The sequence below is a fragment of the Telmatherina bonti genome, assembly GCF_933228915.1.
Source record: "Telmatherina bonti genome assembly, chromosome: 14".
Taxonomy (NCBI): Eukaryota; Metazoa; Chordata; class Actinopteri; order Atheriniformes; family Telmatherinidae; genus Telmatherina; species Telmatherina bonti.
The window spans coordinates 39,550,969-39,566,537 of NC_136612.1; the positions used below are offsets into that span (position 1 = coordinate 39,550,969).

Consider the following 15,569-nt stretch of genomic DNA (forward strand, 5'->3'; position numbering starts at 1 on the left):
TCCATCCGCCATTTATACATCCATTCATCCATCCATCCTTCCATCTATCATCTTTCTTTCCATCCATGTGCCATTCATCCATCCATCCATCCATCATCTTTCCATCCATCCATCCATCAATCCATCCAAACATCCATCCATCCATCCATCCATCCAAACATCCACCCATCCATCCATCCTTCCATCTATCATCTTTCTATCCATCCACCTGCCATTCATCCATCCATCCATCATCTTTCCATCCATCCATCCATCCATCAATCCATCCAAACATCCATCCAAACATCCATCCATCCATCCATCCAAACATCCACCCATCCATCCATCCTTCCATCTATCATCTTTCTATCCATCCATCTGCCATTCATCCATCCATCCATCATCTTTCCATTCATCCATCCATCAATCCATCCAAACATCCATCCATCCATCCAAACATCCATCCATCCATCATCTTTCCATTCATCCATCCATCAATCCATCCAAACATCCATCCATCCATCCATCCATCCAAACATCCATCCATCCATCCATCCATCCATCCATCCATCATCTTCCATCCATCCATCCATCAATCCATCCAAACATCCATCCATCCATCAATCCATCCAAACATCCATCCATCCATCCATCCAAACATCCACCCATCCATCCATCCTTCCATCTATCATCTTTCTATCCATCCATCTGCCATTCATCCAAACATCCACCCATCCATCCATCCTTCCATCTATCATCTTTCTATCCATCCATCTGCCATTCATCCATCCATCCATCCATCCATCCATCAATCCATCCAAACATCCATCCATCCATCAATCCATCCAAACATCCATCCATCCATCCATCCAAACATCCACCCATCCATCCATCCTTCCATCTATCATCTTTCTATCCATCCATCTGCCATCCATCCATCCATCCATCCATCCATCCATCCATCAATCCACCACCCATCCATCCATCCATCCATCCATCCATCCATCCATCCCTCCATCAATCCACCACCCATCCATCCATCCATCCATCCATCCATCCATCCATCCATCCATCCATCCATCCATTTTTTGGTCTTTACCATTGTCTGGTCCAGCATTTAAGCAGCAGAATGATTTTATGGATGCTGTGTTCTGCTGGGCAAATTTACTTTGCCAATTGAAACATTATAGATGTAATGCTCCCCTTGATATTCCGGATCCTTATTTTATTTTTCTATTTATTTTGCATAATTTTTTGTATTACAAAGTTTGTATTGCTGGACTGGACCGGAGAGGATAGAAGAGGGACAGAAAGAATTGAGAAGAAGAGAAAACAAAAAAAAAAACTTGTAGAGAGAAAAAGAGAAACAGAAATAAAAAAAGAAAGAATGACAAACAACAACCTACGTACATTTGCACATACATAAGCACACATATACAACTATACACATTGCACTCTCATTCCCCCTGCAGGAGGATGAAGCCTTCAACTATCAGGAGAACCTAGAACTCACAAGCTAAATCAGACATTCAGAAGAAAACTAGCTTCTGTTTGTAAATAGACCAGCAGACAACTCAGTGAATGTGTCACATGCAGAACATACAGAGTTGAAAGTGTTCAGAGATGAGTGATCATGCCAATGTGGCCCCGCCCACACAAAGGCGAGCGGAAGGCCAGGAGAACTCCGAGACCTGGGCAGCCGGCAGCCTCCCCCAAACACAGACCCCAACCACCCCGCTCCAGAGCCAGCCATGCATCCACCCAGGAGGTGGCAGAGAGGGGGGACAGCCAGAGCCCGCCATGGTCAGGGGGAACATACACATGCGTACATACACACACTCCCTCCCTAGACAAACTATCTATCCTGTCACTTACACACACCCCATCTTGCACTCTCCCACCCCCTTTCTCAGTCCCCATTCACACACTCCTATGCTTTTACACCCCACCCCAGCTGCCTTTATACACTGTCCCCTATACATGCCCACACCTCTGACACTGACCCCTCCATCTCGATACACCCACACAAGCCCCAATACATACTCCACTCTACACACATACACACCCACCACCTAGCCCCCCTTCCATCTGGCCTCATACTCCTTATACACAAGCACACTCCATCATACACATCCATCACATTGTGTATCGCATCCCATTGCCCACCAACTTACCTGAAATATTTTACCCTGATTCCTCCCCTTACCCCCCCAACACACACAGACACAGACTTTCCATTTGCAAATTCACTTATTCGCTCACACTCAACTTAATCTCTTCTTCCTGACATGCCCCAATGCCCCATGTGAGATGCCCCGGGGGGACAGAGGGCAGGCAGACCCCGACCAAGGCCCCCATGACCACCGCCCATCACCCCCAGTCCCCCCCTAACCCCCCACAGATGCAGCCGACCCGGCACACCCCAGAGACAGCAGCGCCGTCTCCCAGCCAAGCCAGTTGAGGACCAGGTCTATTGGACAGCAACCCCCCGCCCGAACCCCTCCGGCAAAGCCCCGGAAATAGGGGTGTGGGAGGACCCCATCGCCCCTGCCTCCGCCAATGATTGTGAAATGTCTGTTAATTGCACTTAAAATTGAGGGGGGTGACCACACCGTGTCGGGAGCTGACCCTTAGCAGCCCCACCCGGCCTACACTGCGTGTCCATGTCCATGAGTTGTCAGTGTTTTTGTGTTGTGGTGACTAAATTTGATTAAAATTGGACAGTGAGCCGATGCCAGGTGCAGTGATCAAGACCACCTTGATGACTTTTACAACTTTTAATTTTCCTCATGTCATAAGCACTGAAGGATTATCACCAGGTTTACTTCGGTAGATTTCTGAAATGTGTGTGTTTACGTGTGTATGAGTGTGCGTGTGTGTGTGTGTGTGTGTGCATACTGGTTGTACAGCAGTCTTCAGGAGTGTTTGCAGCATCATCATCATAATCTTCATCTTCATCCTCATGGACTTCGGGCAGTTTTTCAACCGTGCTGCACACAGAGGACTTGTCCTCCTGAACATAAACAGCCATGAACACAGCTTCACTGATTCCCATAATCAAAATCTATGCAATACTGGTGACAATCTGCATTTCCACTGAGGAAACAAAGTACTGAACAGTTTTAGGTTAGAGATCAATAAAAAGTACTTGGGAGAGTTGCTCTTCATCCTCCTCTTCCTCTTCCTCATCATCATGGTCAGACTCTGCCTCTGCGATAGGGACCTTCAAGGAGGTTATGCTGTAGTAGTTGCTGACCAGGTTACCATGGTAATCGCTAAAGGCTTGTGACTTAGGCTGATCTGAGGTCATTAAAGTCAGAGCTAAGACTTCGTTGTTTCCATCATCTTCCTCAGCTGGTCCAGCTAGAAAGAACCACACATCAACATCTCCAACATCTCCAACATCAACATATAAATTGGTATGCCCCCACCATTGTGATCTGGCTCCATGCTGGTCTTCTTTCCGAGCAGAGTGCAGATATTTGACAGGATCCATTCCACCGCCCTGTTGATCCGGTTTATGGCAATCTGAAGGTTATTCTCTCCTTCGTCTTCTGGAGCTGACAGATTATCACCACTGAAGGAACTTAGCAGCAAGGCGAGAAAAAGATTCAGGACCTGAAACAAGCCCAGACAGAAATGCCTGCACATCCAGTCCACCACATTGGCAGAAAACACAGTAAGATTAGTTAGTTAGTTAATTACTTTAGTTAGTAAGTTTATTTTTTTCAGTCACATATTACATTTACACATTAACAAAATGAAGAAAAAAAAAACTGTGGCTGAAAAGGCACAGGCAGAAGCAAAGCTTATTAATGCCCGCCTATATTATATTGAACATTTTATCATTACTAGAAATAAAACAGAGGAGTTTAATAAGTAAAAGAAAATGCTGTAACAACTTCCATTTACAATTCCAATTTTATTTTTTTTGAAAAACGCAAAGGAACTACATGATTTTATTTGTGAGTTAGCTTTATTCCAAAATTGGACTTCTGCAAAGCAGACACTTCTAGTTCAAATATTTTACTTAGCTCTTGGTAAAGTAAATTTACATTGATCACGAAAACCATATTTGCTTTCAGGAATTGAAAAGAACTTTAGGATGCAATCAGGAGTGGCTCTTGTTTTAACTTTAAACATAAATTGCATCGTTCAAAAATAGTATAAATCATGTAATTTCAAGATACAACACTTTGCAAACAATTCATTGTGTGCGCATAATGAACTGCATTGTTAGTTATTTTTATTGCTCGTTTCTCTTTTAAAACTATTTTTTCTATTGTAGTTTTATAAGTTGATCCTCATAATTCTATACAATAGGTCATATAGGAAAGTAAAGGTGAGCCATAGTTCAAAGCAATAGATTAAGCGCCGACCATAATTATTGAGCATCTCCTTTGCTCTATATAAGATTAAAGTTGTCTTTGAAATTTTACTTTTAACATATTCCACATGTAACACATTTCAGTTTAACTGGTAATCTATCTTTACCCAAAGAAATTTGGTTTTCCAGATTTGTTCAATTTCAATGTCAGTAATTTTTAACTTTTTGTTGCTTTCTTTTGTATTTCCAAATATCATAAATTTGGTATTACTGATTTTAAGGGATATTTTGTTTATGTCTGTTATGGTGCCCTCTCATGTGTGTGGCAGTGGTGGGCGTGCCTTGTGCTCACTGCTATGGATTACACCTAGTCCTTGTTCAGACAATCAGCGGCAGACTACTTAAAGACAGCTCAGCCTACCAGTCTTTGTCAGATTGTTGTTTCACCCTGCGGTACAACTCTCGGCCTCGAGAAGTCTTCTCAGCGGTATTTTCAAGTCTGTAATCTATTGTGTTTTTCCCCGTTAGATCCTGTCTGTCTGCCTGCCTGCCTGATTGCTACCCTTCTGCTTGTCTGCCCGCCATCCTGTTCGCTTCCCAGCCTGTCAGTTTGCCTCCCTGCTTGTCTGCCAGGCTGCCTGCCAACCTGTCTTCCGCATTCCTCTTGGAAAAAATCCGGATTCCAGAAAGGCCAAATAAAACCTTGTTGGAATTCAGAGCTGAGTTTGCATGTGAATCCTTTGTATCTGATCTCAGCATAACAAACATTGAAGTACTTCTAATTCTTCAATTTTGTTCGGAAGTTTGTTTAAATTTTTTCCTGTTCAACACAAATTATCATCTGCAAAGATAACACATTTTAATACTTCAGAAACGTTGCATATATTGTTAATATTTTGGACCAATGATTGAGCCCTGTGGCACTGCACAAGTAGCATGCCTAGGATCCGACAGACTTTGATTTACTTCTACATACTGAAACCTTTTTTGCAGATAAGTTTTCAACCAGCTGTGGACTGTTCCTCTAATCCCGTAGTGATCCAGTTTTTGTAAGATTTGATTATGATCATTGGTGTTGAATGCTTTCTTCAAATCAATAAAAATTATTGACTAAGTTTTTAGTGATTGCTTCGGATAATTCTTCAACCCTTGTCATACCCGTAAAAATTGTTGTGCTATTTTTTCTAAAAACTGTCCAATTGTTTTATGAAGAGCTTTTCCAAAATCTTTGAAAATTGTGGAAGTAATGTAATTGCCTCTCCATGAGTCGTCACCTTATCGTGGTGGAGGGTTTGTGTGTCGTGAGGATCTTAGCAGCTATGTTGTTGGGGGCTTTATGCCCCTGGTAGGATCAACCATGGCAAACAGGTGTCTACGGTAGGGATCAGACTAAGTACGGCTCACAGACCACTATGATGACTACAACCATGGGTGGAAATGTTCTCTTGCCCAGACACGGGTTACCCTCTAGAGCCAGGCCTGGGGGTGGGGCACAAGAGTAAGCGCCTTTGCCTGTGGGGCCAAGTAGGGCTCAGCCCGAAAGGGTTACCTGGGCCCCACCTCCCGTGGGCTCACCATCTGCGGGAGGAGCCGTAGGGGTCGGGTGCAATGTGAGCTGGGCGGCAGCAAGAGGCGGGGACCCTGGCTGGCTCTAGGGACGTGGAACGTCACCTCTCTGGTGGGGAGGGAGCCTGAGCTTGTGTGCGAGGTTGAGCGGTTCCGACTAGACATAGTTGGACTCACCTCGACGCATGGCTTGGGCTCTGGAACCAGAACCCTCGAGAGGGGCTGGACCTTCTTCCACTCTGGAGTTGCTCATGGTGAGAGGCGCCGAGCAGGTGTGGGCATTCTCATCAGCCCCCAGCTTGGTGCCTGCACGTTGGGGTTTACCCCGGTGGATGAAAGGGTAGTTTCCCTCCGCCTCCGGGTGGGGGGACGGGTCCTGACTGTTGTCTGTGCTTATGCACCGAACAGCAGTTCAGAGTACCCACCCTTTCTGGAGTCCTTGGAGCCCCCCTGCCCTCCAAACCCAAATGGTGTTTTGTTATTGGACTTCTGTGCTCATCATGCATGGTCCATAACAAACATCCGATCCAATCTTTTATCTCAACGTGTGGATTTTTAACAGGTCTGAAGCATCGTTTTTACCTGACGAAACACTGGAGAGTTTTGTCCTGGTGGATGCAAACATACTTAGTGGAGTTTTCTCCCAGGCTAACCCAACAACCTTCCTTTTAGACCCCATCCCTTCATCGCTGTTAAAAACATTTAATGGTTTCTTTGAGGTAGAGCTTTTAAACATAGTAAACTGCTCTCTTCAGACGGGGGTCTTCCCATTGGCCTGTAAGTAGGTGAGGACCTTCTGAAGAATCATTTAGATCCAAACATTGTTGATAACTACAGACCTGTATCCAACTTACTGTTCTTAAGTAAAGTTATAGAAAAAGTTGTTTTTACCCAATTTAATGAGTTTTTAAATACATAAAGTATTTTAGAAAGACATCAGTCTGGTTTTTGGACGAACCACAGCACCGAGACGCGCTTTAAACATTGTTTATGATATAAGATGTAACTTGGACTCACTAAACTTTCTGTCCTGGTTCTGCTGGATCTTAGTGCCGCCTTCGGCACAGTAGACCATCAGATCTTATTAACCAAACTCAGAAGTCTGGTGGGCATCTCAGGTACTGCTCTTAAATGGTTTGACTCCTATCTCACATATCGACAGGTGTTTTGTAAGTTTGGATACATGCTCCTCAGGAACCATGAAATCCAGTGTGGGGTTCCCCAAGGATCAATTTTAGGCCCAATACTTTTTAATCTGTACATGTTGCCCCTTGGGAATGTCATCAGGAGATATAACGCTGATGTTTCATTTAATTTTCATTTCATTTTTTATTTATTTCATTCAAAACAACATAAAAAATAAATACAAAATAAGACTGCCAATTAAATATGGCTTGAATGAAAAGGAGCAGAAAGAAGAGCAATCTTATGATATCTGCCCCTTAATTTCATGATCATCCATTTAACAATATTCACATACAACATCCAGTTGTTCCAAAATTTGCATTTTACCCATTACATTCCTTTCTTTTAATAGTTTTGAAAGCATTTACAGATATTCAAAATGTAACACCATCGTAATTTCTCAAAGTAATTCACATTGTGCCTCTAACTCTTCATAAGTCTTTAATATTGTTCTTTTTATGCTTTTCTTAAATGCATTGATTGTTTCTAATTCTTTCACTTCTTTTGAAGCTCATTCCATAAATTTATTCCTTTCACGGTAACAGTTGGTTCCATTATTTTTGCTCTGAACCCCGGTTTTTTTAAATATGTCAGTTCCTTTCAAATCATAACGACTTTCTCTTTTTTCAAATCTTTCTTGTATGTTTACTGGCAACATGTTCCTGTTTGCTTTATACAATACCTGAAGAATACTACAATTTACTATATCATAGAATTTTATTAAATTACATTTCATTTCAATTACATAATCCTTGGGTTTGATAGATCTCTATATCTACTATTGTTAATAGTTCTCAAAGCCCTTATTGTAGAATGAACAGAGGCTGTGTTTATGTTTTACAGGTCTTTCCCCAAATTTCTGAGCAATAAATTAGATATGGTATAATCAGTGTATTATATAAAGAGAGTAATGCTGAATGATTCAGAAATGGTTTAACTTTATGTAACACTGCTGTGGATTTAGCTATTTTTCCTTTAGTAAAATTTATATGTGGCTTTCAACTGAGATCCTCATCAATAATAATTACTAAAAACTTTGTTTCCTGCACCCTTTGACTTTCCATCCCATCGATTTTTATAGATATATCTATATGTTTCTTTTTATCATTGAACAGAATAAAATTAGTTTTATTTATATTTAAAACTAATTTATTTTGATCAAACCAAAGTTTTATTTTTTGAGTTCTTCATTTATGACTTTCATTATTTCCTGCATGTTTTGCCCTGAATAGAATAGTGTGGAATCATCCGCAAACAATATACTCAGTAATAGTTTTGATGCACTTGGAAAATTATTCATATACAATGTGAACAAAATTGGACCCAAAATTGAACCTTGAAGTACCCCCCAATTTATGTCACACAAATCTGATTCTGTATCATTAATTTGAACATATTGTTTTCTATTTTCTAAATAACTGGTGATCCATTTATGGGCGATCCCTCTTATTCCGTATTTATTGAGTTTCCACAATAGCCGTTGGTGATTTATCACATCAAATGCTTTTTGCAAGACATTTTTATCATCTATTTCTTTTGCTATTTTCTCAGTTAATTCCATTATTGCCAATGCTGTTGAATGGTTTGGCCTAAAACCATACTGACAGTTGGTTAAAATATTTTCCATGTGTAAGAATTTGTTTAGTCTACTAACAAATACTTTTTCTAAAATTTTGGAAAATTGGGGAAGGAAAGACACTGGCCTGTAATTGGAAATTTCATGTTTGTCTCCATTTTTATAAAGAGGAACGACTTTAGCTAATGTTCACAGCTATGCTGATGATACGCAGCTTTACATTGCCGTATCTCCTGATGAGCCAGTTCACACCCTTTCAAACTGTATTTTAGATATGAAGTCACGGATGGCAGAGAATTTCTTACAGCTCAACCAGGACAAAACTGAGGTTTTAATTATCGGTCCTGAAAACAAGATGGAGATCATTTCATGCAGACTGCAAGGTTTCCATCCCTCTCAGTGTGATAAATCTGGATGTTTTATTTGACTCTGAGCTGAATTTTATTCCACAAATCAGAAATGCAACAAAAAACTGGATTTTAGAATCTAAAAAACATTGTCAGAGTCACCCATTTCTCTCTTCTGCCAGCATGTAGAAGCTGATGCTTTTATTTCTGGTAAAAATTATTACTGTACCTCCCTGCTCTCTGGTCTTCCTTCCAGTCTGCAGTTACTGCAGAACTCAACTTGACCCACAACATAACAGGAGGCTTAAACATTTTTTGACAACTGACTGAAGCTATAATATCTGTTGACACCCGACTCAGATCAGAAACCACCTGACTGCAGAAACTTACCACCAGGTTTCCAATGACCATGACCATCATGAAAACGATGAGACACATGGCCTGACCCGACACCTCCATGCAGTCCCACATGGTCTCGATCCATTCTCCACACAAGATCCTGAAGATGATAAGGAAGGAGTGGAAGAAGTCATCCATGTGCCAGCGAGGAAGCTCACAGTCCTCTGAAATACGACAGACACAGTCCTTGTAGTTCTTCCCAAACAGCTGCATGCCAACAACAGCGAAGATGAAGACGATGATGGCGAGGACCAGAGTCAGATTCCCCAGAGCCCCCACAGAGTTTCCAATGATCTTTATCAGCATGTTGAGGGTTGGCCATGATTTGGCCAGCTTAAACACTCGCATCTGATCAAGTGGACAAAAAGTCAGCGGAGGTTACAGGTGAAGAAACAGGTGTCCAGTAATCTAACAGTTTCTGGTCACATGATGTTGATAATAAAAGTGATGCACTCACCAGACGGAAGGAGCGCAGCACCGAAAGACCCTGAACATTAGCCAGTCCAAGCTCAACCAGACTCATGGTGACGATGATGCTGTCAAAGATATTCCAGCCTACCTGTAACCACAACAACAAGGCCATTTCATAGACGGAAAAGCTGCCATCAGACACAGTAATCTAACAAACAAGAATTCAGACCTGGAAGTAGTAATATGGGTCCATAGCCAGAAGTTTGAGGACCATCTCAGCTGTAAAGATTCCAGTGAAGACCTAGGGGTCAGAGGTCAGGGTTCAAAAAACTCTAACTCACTGATTTGGAAGAAACAAACTGCATGGTTTTATGATGTTTAAGATGGAAATGAATTAATAAGGCAAATGGTGTATTTTATCACCGGATGAGAACAGGTGTGTGCATTTACCTGGGGAGGACATTTGTTGCGGAAATCATGACAGATACATTAACAGTTAATGCAAGCTGTTCATCCATTTTGTAAACCAGGTAACCTGAGCAAGTTGCAATGATTCTCCACTCAACATGAATACACTGGTTCCTCCTACACTGCTTTATTACCCCCAACTGGTTGGGAATCATCTTCATCTTCATCACGTCTTCATCACATCTTCATCACGTCTTCATCACGTCTTCATCACATCTTCATCACATCTTCTTCACGTCTTCATCACGTCTTCATCACGTCTTCATCACATCTTCATCACATCTTCATCACGTCTTCATCACGTCTTCATCACGTCTTCATCACATCTTCATCACATCTTCTTCACGTCTTCATCACATCTTCATCACGTCTTCATCACATCTTCTTCACGTCTTCATCACGTCTTCATCACATCTTCATCACATCTTCTTCACGTCTTCATCACGTCTTCATCACGTCTTCATCACATCTTCATCACGTCTTCATCACATCTTCATCACGTCTTCATCACATCTTCTTCACGTCTTCATCACGTCTTCATCACGTCTTCATCACATCTTCATCACATCTTCATCACGTCTTCATCACGTCTTCATCACATCTTCATCACGTCTTCATCACATCTTCTTCACGTCTTCATCACGTCTTCATCACGTCTTCATCACATCTTCATCACATCTTCATCACATCTTCTTCACATCTTCATCACGTCTTCATCACATCTTCATCACGTCTTCATCACATCTTCATCACATCTTCATCACGTCTTCATCACATCTTCATCACATCTTCATCACATCTTCTTCACGTCTTCATCACATCTTCATCACGTCTTCATCACGTCTTCATCACATCTTCATCACATCTTCTTCACGTCTTCATCACGTCTTCATCACGTCTTCATCACATCTTCATCACATCTTCATCACGTCTTCATCACGTCTTCATCACGTCTTCATCACATCTTCATCACATCTTCTTCACGTCTTCATCACATCTTCATCACGTCTTCATCACATCTTCTTCACGTCTTCATCACGTCTTCATCACATCTTCATCACATCTTCTTCACGTCTTCATCACGTCTTCATCACGTCTTCATCACATCTTCATCACGTCTTCATCACATCTTCATCACGTCTTCATCACATCTTCTTCACGTCTTCATCACGTCTTCATCACGTCTTCATCACATCTTCATCACATCTTCATCACGTCTTCATCACGTCTTCATCACATCTTCATCACGTCTTCATCACATCTTCTTCACGTCTTCATCACGTCTTCATCACGTCTTCATCACATCTTCATCACATCTTCATCACATCTTCTTCACATCTTCATCACGTCTTCATCACATCTTCATCACGTCTTCATCACATCTTCATCACATCTTCATCACGTCTTCATCACATCTTCATCACATCTTCATCACATCTTCTTCACGTCTTCATCACATCTTCATCACGTCTTCATCACATCTTCTTCACGTCTTCATCACGTCTTCATCACATCTTCATCACATCTTCTTCACGTCTTCATCACGTCTTCATCACGTCTTCATCACATCTTCATCACATCTTCATCACGTCTTCATCACGTCTTCATCACGTCTTCATCACGTCTTCATCACATCTTCTTCACGTCTTCATCACGTCTTCATCACATCTTCACATCTTCATCACGTCTTCATCACATCTTCATCACGTCTTCATCACATCTTCATCACATCTTCATCATGTCTTCATCACGTCTTCATCACGTCTTCATCACGTCTTCATCACGTCTTCATCACGTCTTCATCACGTCTTCATCACAACTTCACATCTTCATCACGTCTTCATCATGTCTTCATCACATCTTCATCACATCTTCATCATGTCTTCATCACGTCTTCATCACATCTTCATCACAACTTCATCACATCTTCATTACATCTTCATCACATCTTCATCACAACTTCATCACATCTTCATTACATCTTCATCACGTCTTCATCACGTCTTCATCACGTCTTCATCGCGTCATCATCACCTCTTCATCACATCTTCATCACATCTTCATTACATCTTCATCACATCTTCATCACAACTTCATCACATCTTCATTACATCTTCATCACATCTTCATCACAACTTCATCACATCTTCATTACATCTTCATCACGTCTTCATCATGTCTTCATCACGTCTTCATCACGTCTTCATCACGTCTTCATCGCGTCATCATCACGTCTTCATCACATCTTCATCACGTCTTCATCACGTCTTCATCACGTCTTCATCACATCTTCACATCTTCATCACGTCTTCATCACATCTTCATCACGTCTTCATCACATCTTCATCACGTCTTCATCACGTCTTCATCGCGTCATCATCACCTCTTCATCACATCTTCATCACATCTTCATTACATCTTCATCACGTCTTCATCACGTCTTCATCGCGTCATCATCACCTCTTCATCACATCTTCATCACAACTTCATCACATCTTCATTACATCTTCATCACGTCTTCATCACGTCTTCATCACAACTTCATCACATCTTCATCACATCTTCATCACGTCTTCATCACGTCTTCATCACGTCTTCATCACATCTTCACATCTTCATCACGTCTTCATCACATCTTCATCACGTCTTCATCACGTCTTCATCACGTCTTCATCGCGTCATCATCACCTCTTCATCACGTCTTCATCACATCTTCATCACATCTTCACATCTTCATCACGTCTTCATCACGTCTTCATCACATCTTCATCACGTCTTCATCACGTCTTCATCACGTCTTCATCGCGTCATCATCACCTCTTCATCACGTCTTCATCACATCTTCATCACGTCTTCATCACGTCTTCATCACGTCTTCATCACGTCTTCATCACATCTTCACATCTTCATCACGTCTTCATCACATCTTCATCACATCTTCATCACGTCTTCATCACGTATTCATCACGTCTTCATCGCGTCATCATCACCTCTTCATCACGTCTTCATCACGTCTTCATCACGTCTTCATCGCGTCATCATCACCTCTTCATCACGTCTTCATCACATCTTCATCACGTCTTCATCACGTCTTCATCACGTCTTCATCACGTCTTCATCACATCTTCACATCTTCATCACGTCATCATCACCTCTTCATCACGACTTCATCACGTCTTCATCACGTCTTCATCACGTCTTCATCACGTCTTCATCACATCTTCACATCTTCATCGCGTCATCATCACCTCTTCATCACGTCTTCATCACATCTTCATCACGTCTTCATCACGTCTTCATCACATCTTCATCACGTCTTCATCACGTCTTCATCACATCTTCATCACGTCTTCATCACGTCTTCATCACATCTTCATCACGTCTTCATCACGTCTTCATCACATCTTCATCACGTCTTCATCACATCTTCATCACGTCTTCATCACGTCTTCATCACGTCTTCATCACGTCTTCATCACATCTTCATCACATCTTCATCACGTCTTCATCACGTCTTCATCACGTCTTCATCACATCTTCACATCTTCATCACGTCTTCATCACATCTTCATCACGTCTTCATCACGTCTTCATCACATCTTCATTACATCTTCATCACGTCTTCATCACATCTTCATCACGTCTTCATCACATCTTCATCACGTCTTCATCACGTCTTCATCACATCTTCATTACATCTTCATCACATCTTCACATCTTCATCACATCTTCATCACGTCTTCATCACATCTTCACAACTTCATCACATCTTCACATCTTCATCACATCTTCATCACGTCTTCATCACGTCTTCATCACATCTTCATTACATCTTCATCACGTCTTCATCACATCTTCACAACTTCATCACATCTTCATCACGTCTTCATCACATCTTCATCACATCTTCATCACGTCTTCATCACGTCTTCATCACGTCTTCATCACATCTTCATTACATCTTCATCACGTCTTCATCACATCTTCACATCTTCATCACGTCTTCATCACATCTTCATCACGTCTTCATCACAACTTCATCACATCTTCATCACGTCTTCATCACGTCTTCATCACGTCTTCATCACATCTTCATCACGTCTTCATCACGTCTTCATCACGTCTTCATCACATCTTCATCACGTCTTCATCACAACTTCATCACATCTTCATCACGTCTTCATCACGTCTTCATCACGTCTTCATCACGTCTTCATCACGTCTTCATCACATCTTCATTACATCTTCATCACGTCTTCATCACGTCTTCATCACGTCTTCATCACATCTTCATCACGTCTTCATCACGTCTTCATCACGTCTTCATCACATCTTCATTACATCTTCATCACGTCTTCATCACATCTTCACATCTTCATCACATCTTCATCACAACTTCATCACATCTTCATCACATCTTCATCACGTCTTCATCACGTCTTCATCACGTCTTCATCACAACTTCATCACATCTTCACATCTTCATCACGTCTTCATCACGTCTTCATCACAACTTCATCACATCTTCATCACATCTTCATCACGTCTTCATCACGTCTTCATCACGTCTTCATCACAACTTCATCACATCTTCACATCTTCATCACGTCTTCATCACAACTTCATCACATCTTCATTACATCTTCATCACAACTTCATCACGTCTTCATCACATCTTCATCACGTCTTCATCACAACTTCATCACATCTTCATTACATCTTCATCACATCTTCGTCACGTCTTCATCACGTCTTCATCGCGTCATCATCACGTCTTCATCACGTCTTCATCACGTCTTCATCACGTCTTCATCACGTCTTCATCGCGTCATCATCACCTCTTCATCACATCTTCATCACATCTTCATCACGTCTTCATCACGTCTTCATCACGTCTTCATCACGTCTTCATCACATCTTCATCACATCTTCATCACATCTTCATCACGTCTTCATCACATCTTCATCACGTCTTCATCACATCTTCATCACGTCTTCATCACATCTTCATCACGTCTTCATCACGTCTTCATCGCGTCATCATCACCTCTTCATCACATCTTCATCACATCTTCATCACGTCTTCATCACATCTTCACATCTTCATCACGTCTTCATCACATCTTCACATCTTCATCACATCTTCATCACATCTTCACATCTTCATCACGTCTTCATCACATCTTCACATCTTCATCACGTCTTCATCACGTCTTCACATCTTCATCACGTCTTCATCACATCTTCACATCTTCATCACATCTTCATCACATCTTCACATCTTCATCACGTCTTCATCACATCTTCACAT

General features: G+C 41.6%; 1 protein-coding gene across 1 annotated transcript; it reads right to left on the reverse strand.

Annotated features, from left to right (window-relative positions):
* Window positions 1-2,785: 2,785 nt before the first annotated feature.
* Window positions 2,786-10,086, reverse strand: LOC306765974 (sodium channel protein type 4 subunit alpha B-like). The gene is made up of 6 exons (XM_079253525.1): window positions 10,020-10,086; window positions 9,837-9,938; window positions 9,371-9,727; window positions 3,411-3,597; window positions 3,128-3,342; window positions 2,786-2,992 (listed from the first exon to the last, which is right to left on the reverse strand). The coding sequence occupies exons 1-6, from the start codon at window positions 10,062-10,064 to the stop codon at window positions 2,801-2,803; spliced, it is 1,098 nt and encodes a 365-aa protein (XP_079109651.1). The 5' UTR covers window positions 10,065-10,086; the 3' UTR covers window positions 2,786-2,800.
* Between the last annotated feature and the right edge of the window lie 5,483 nt (window positions 10,087-15,569).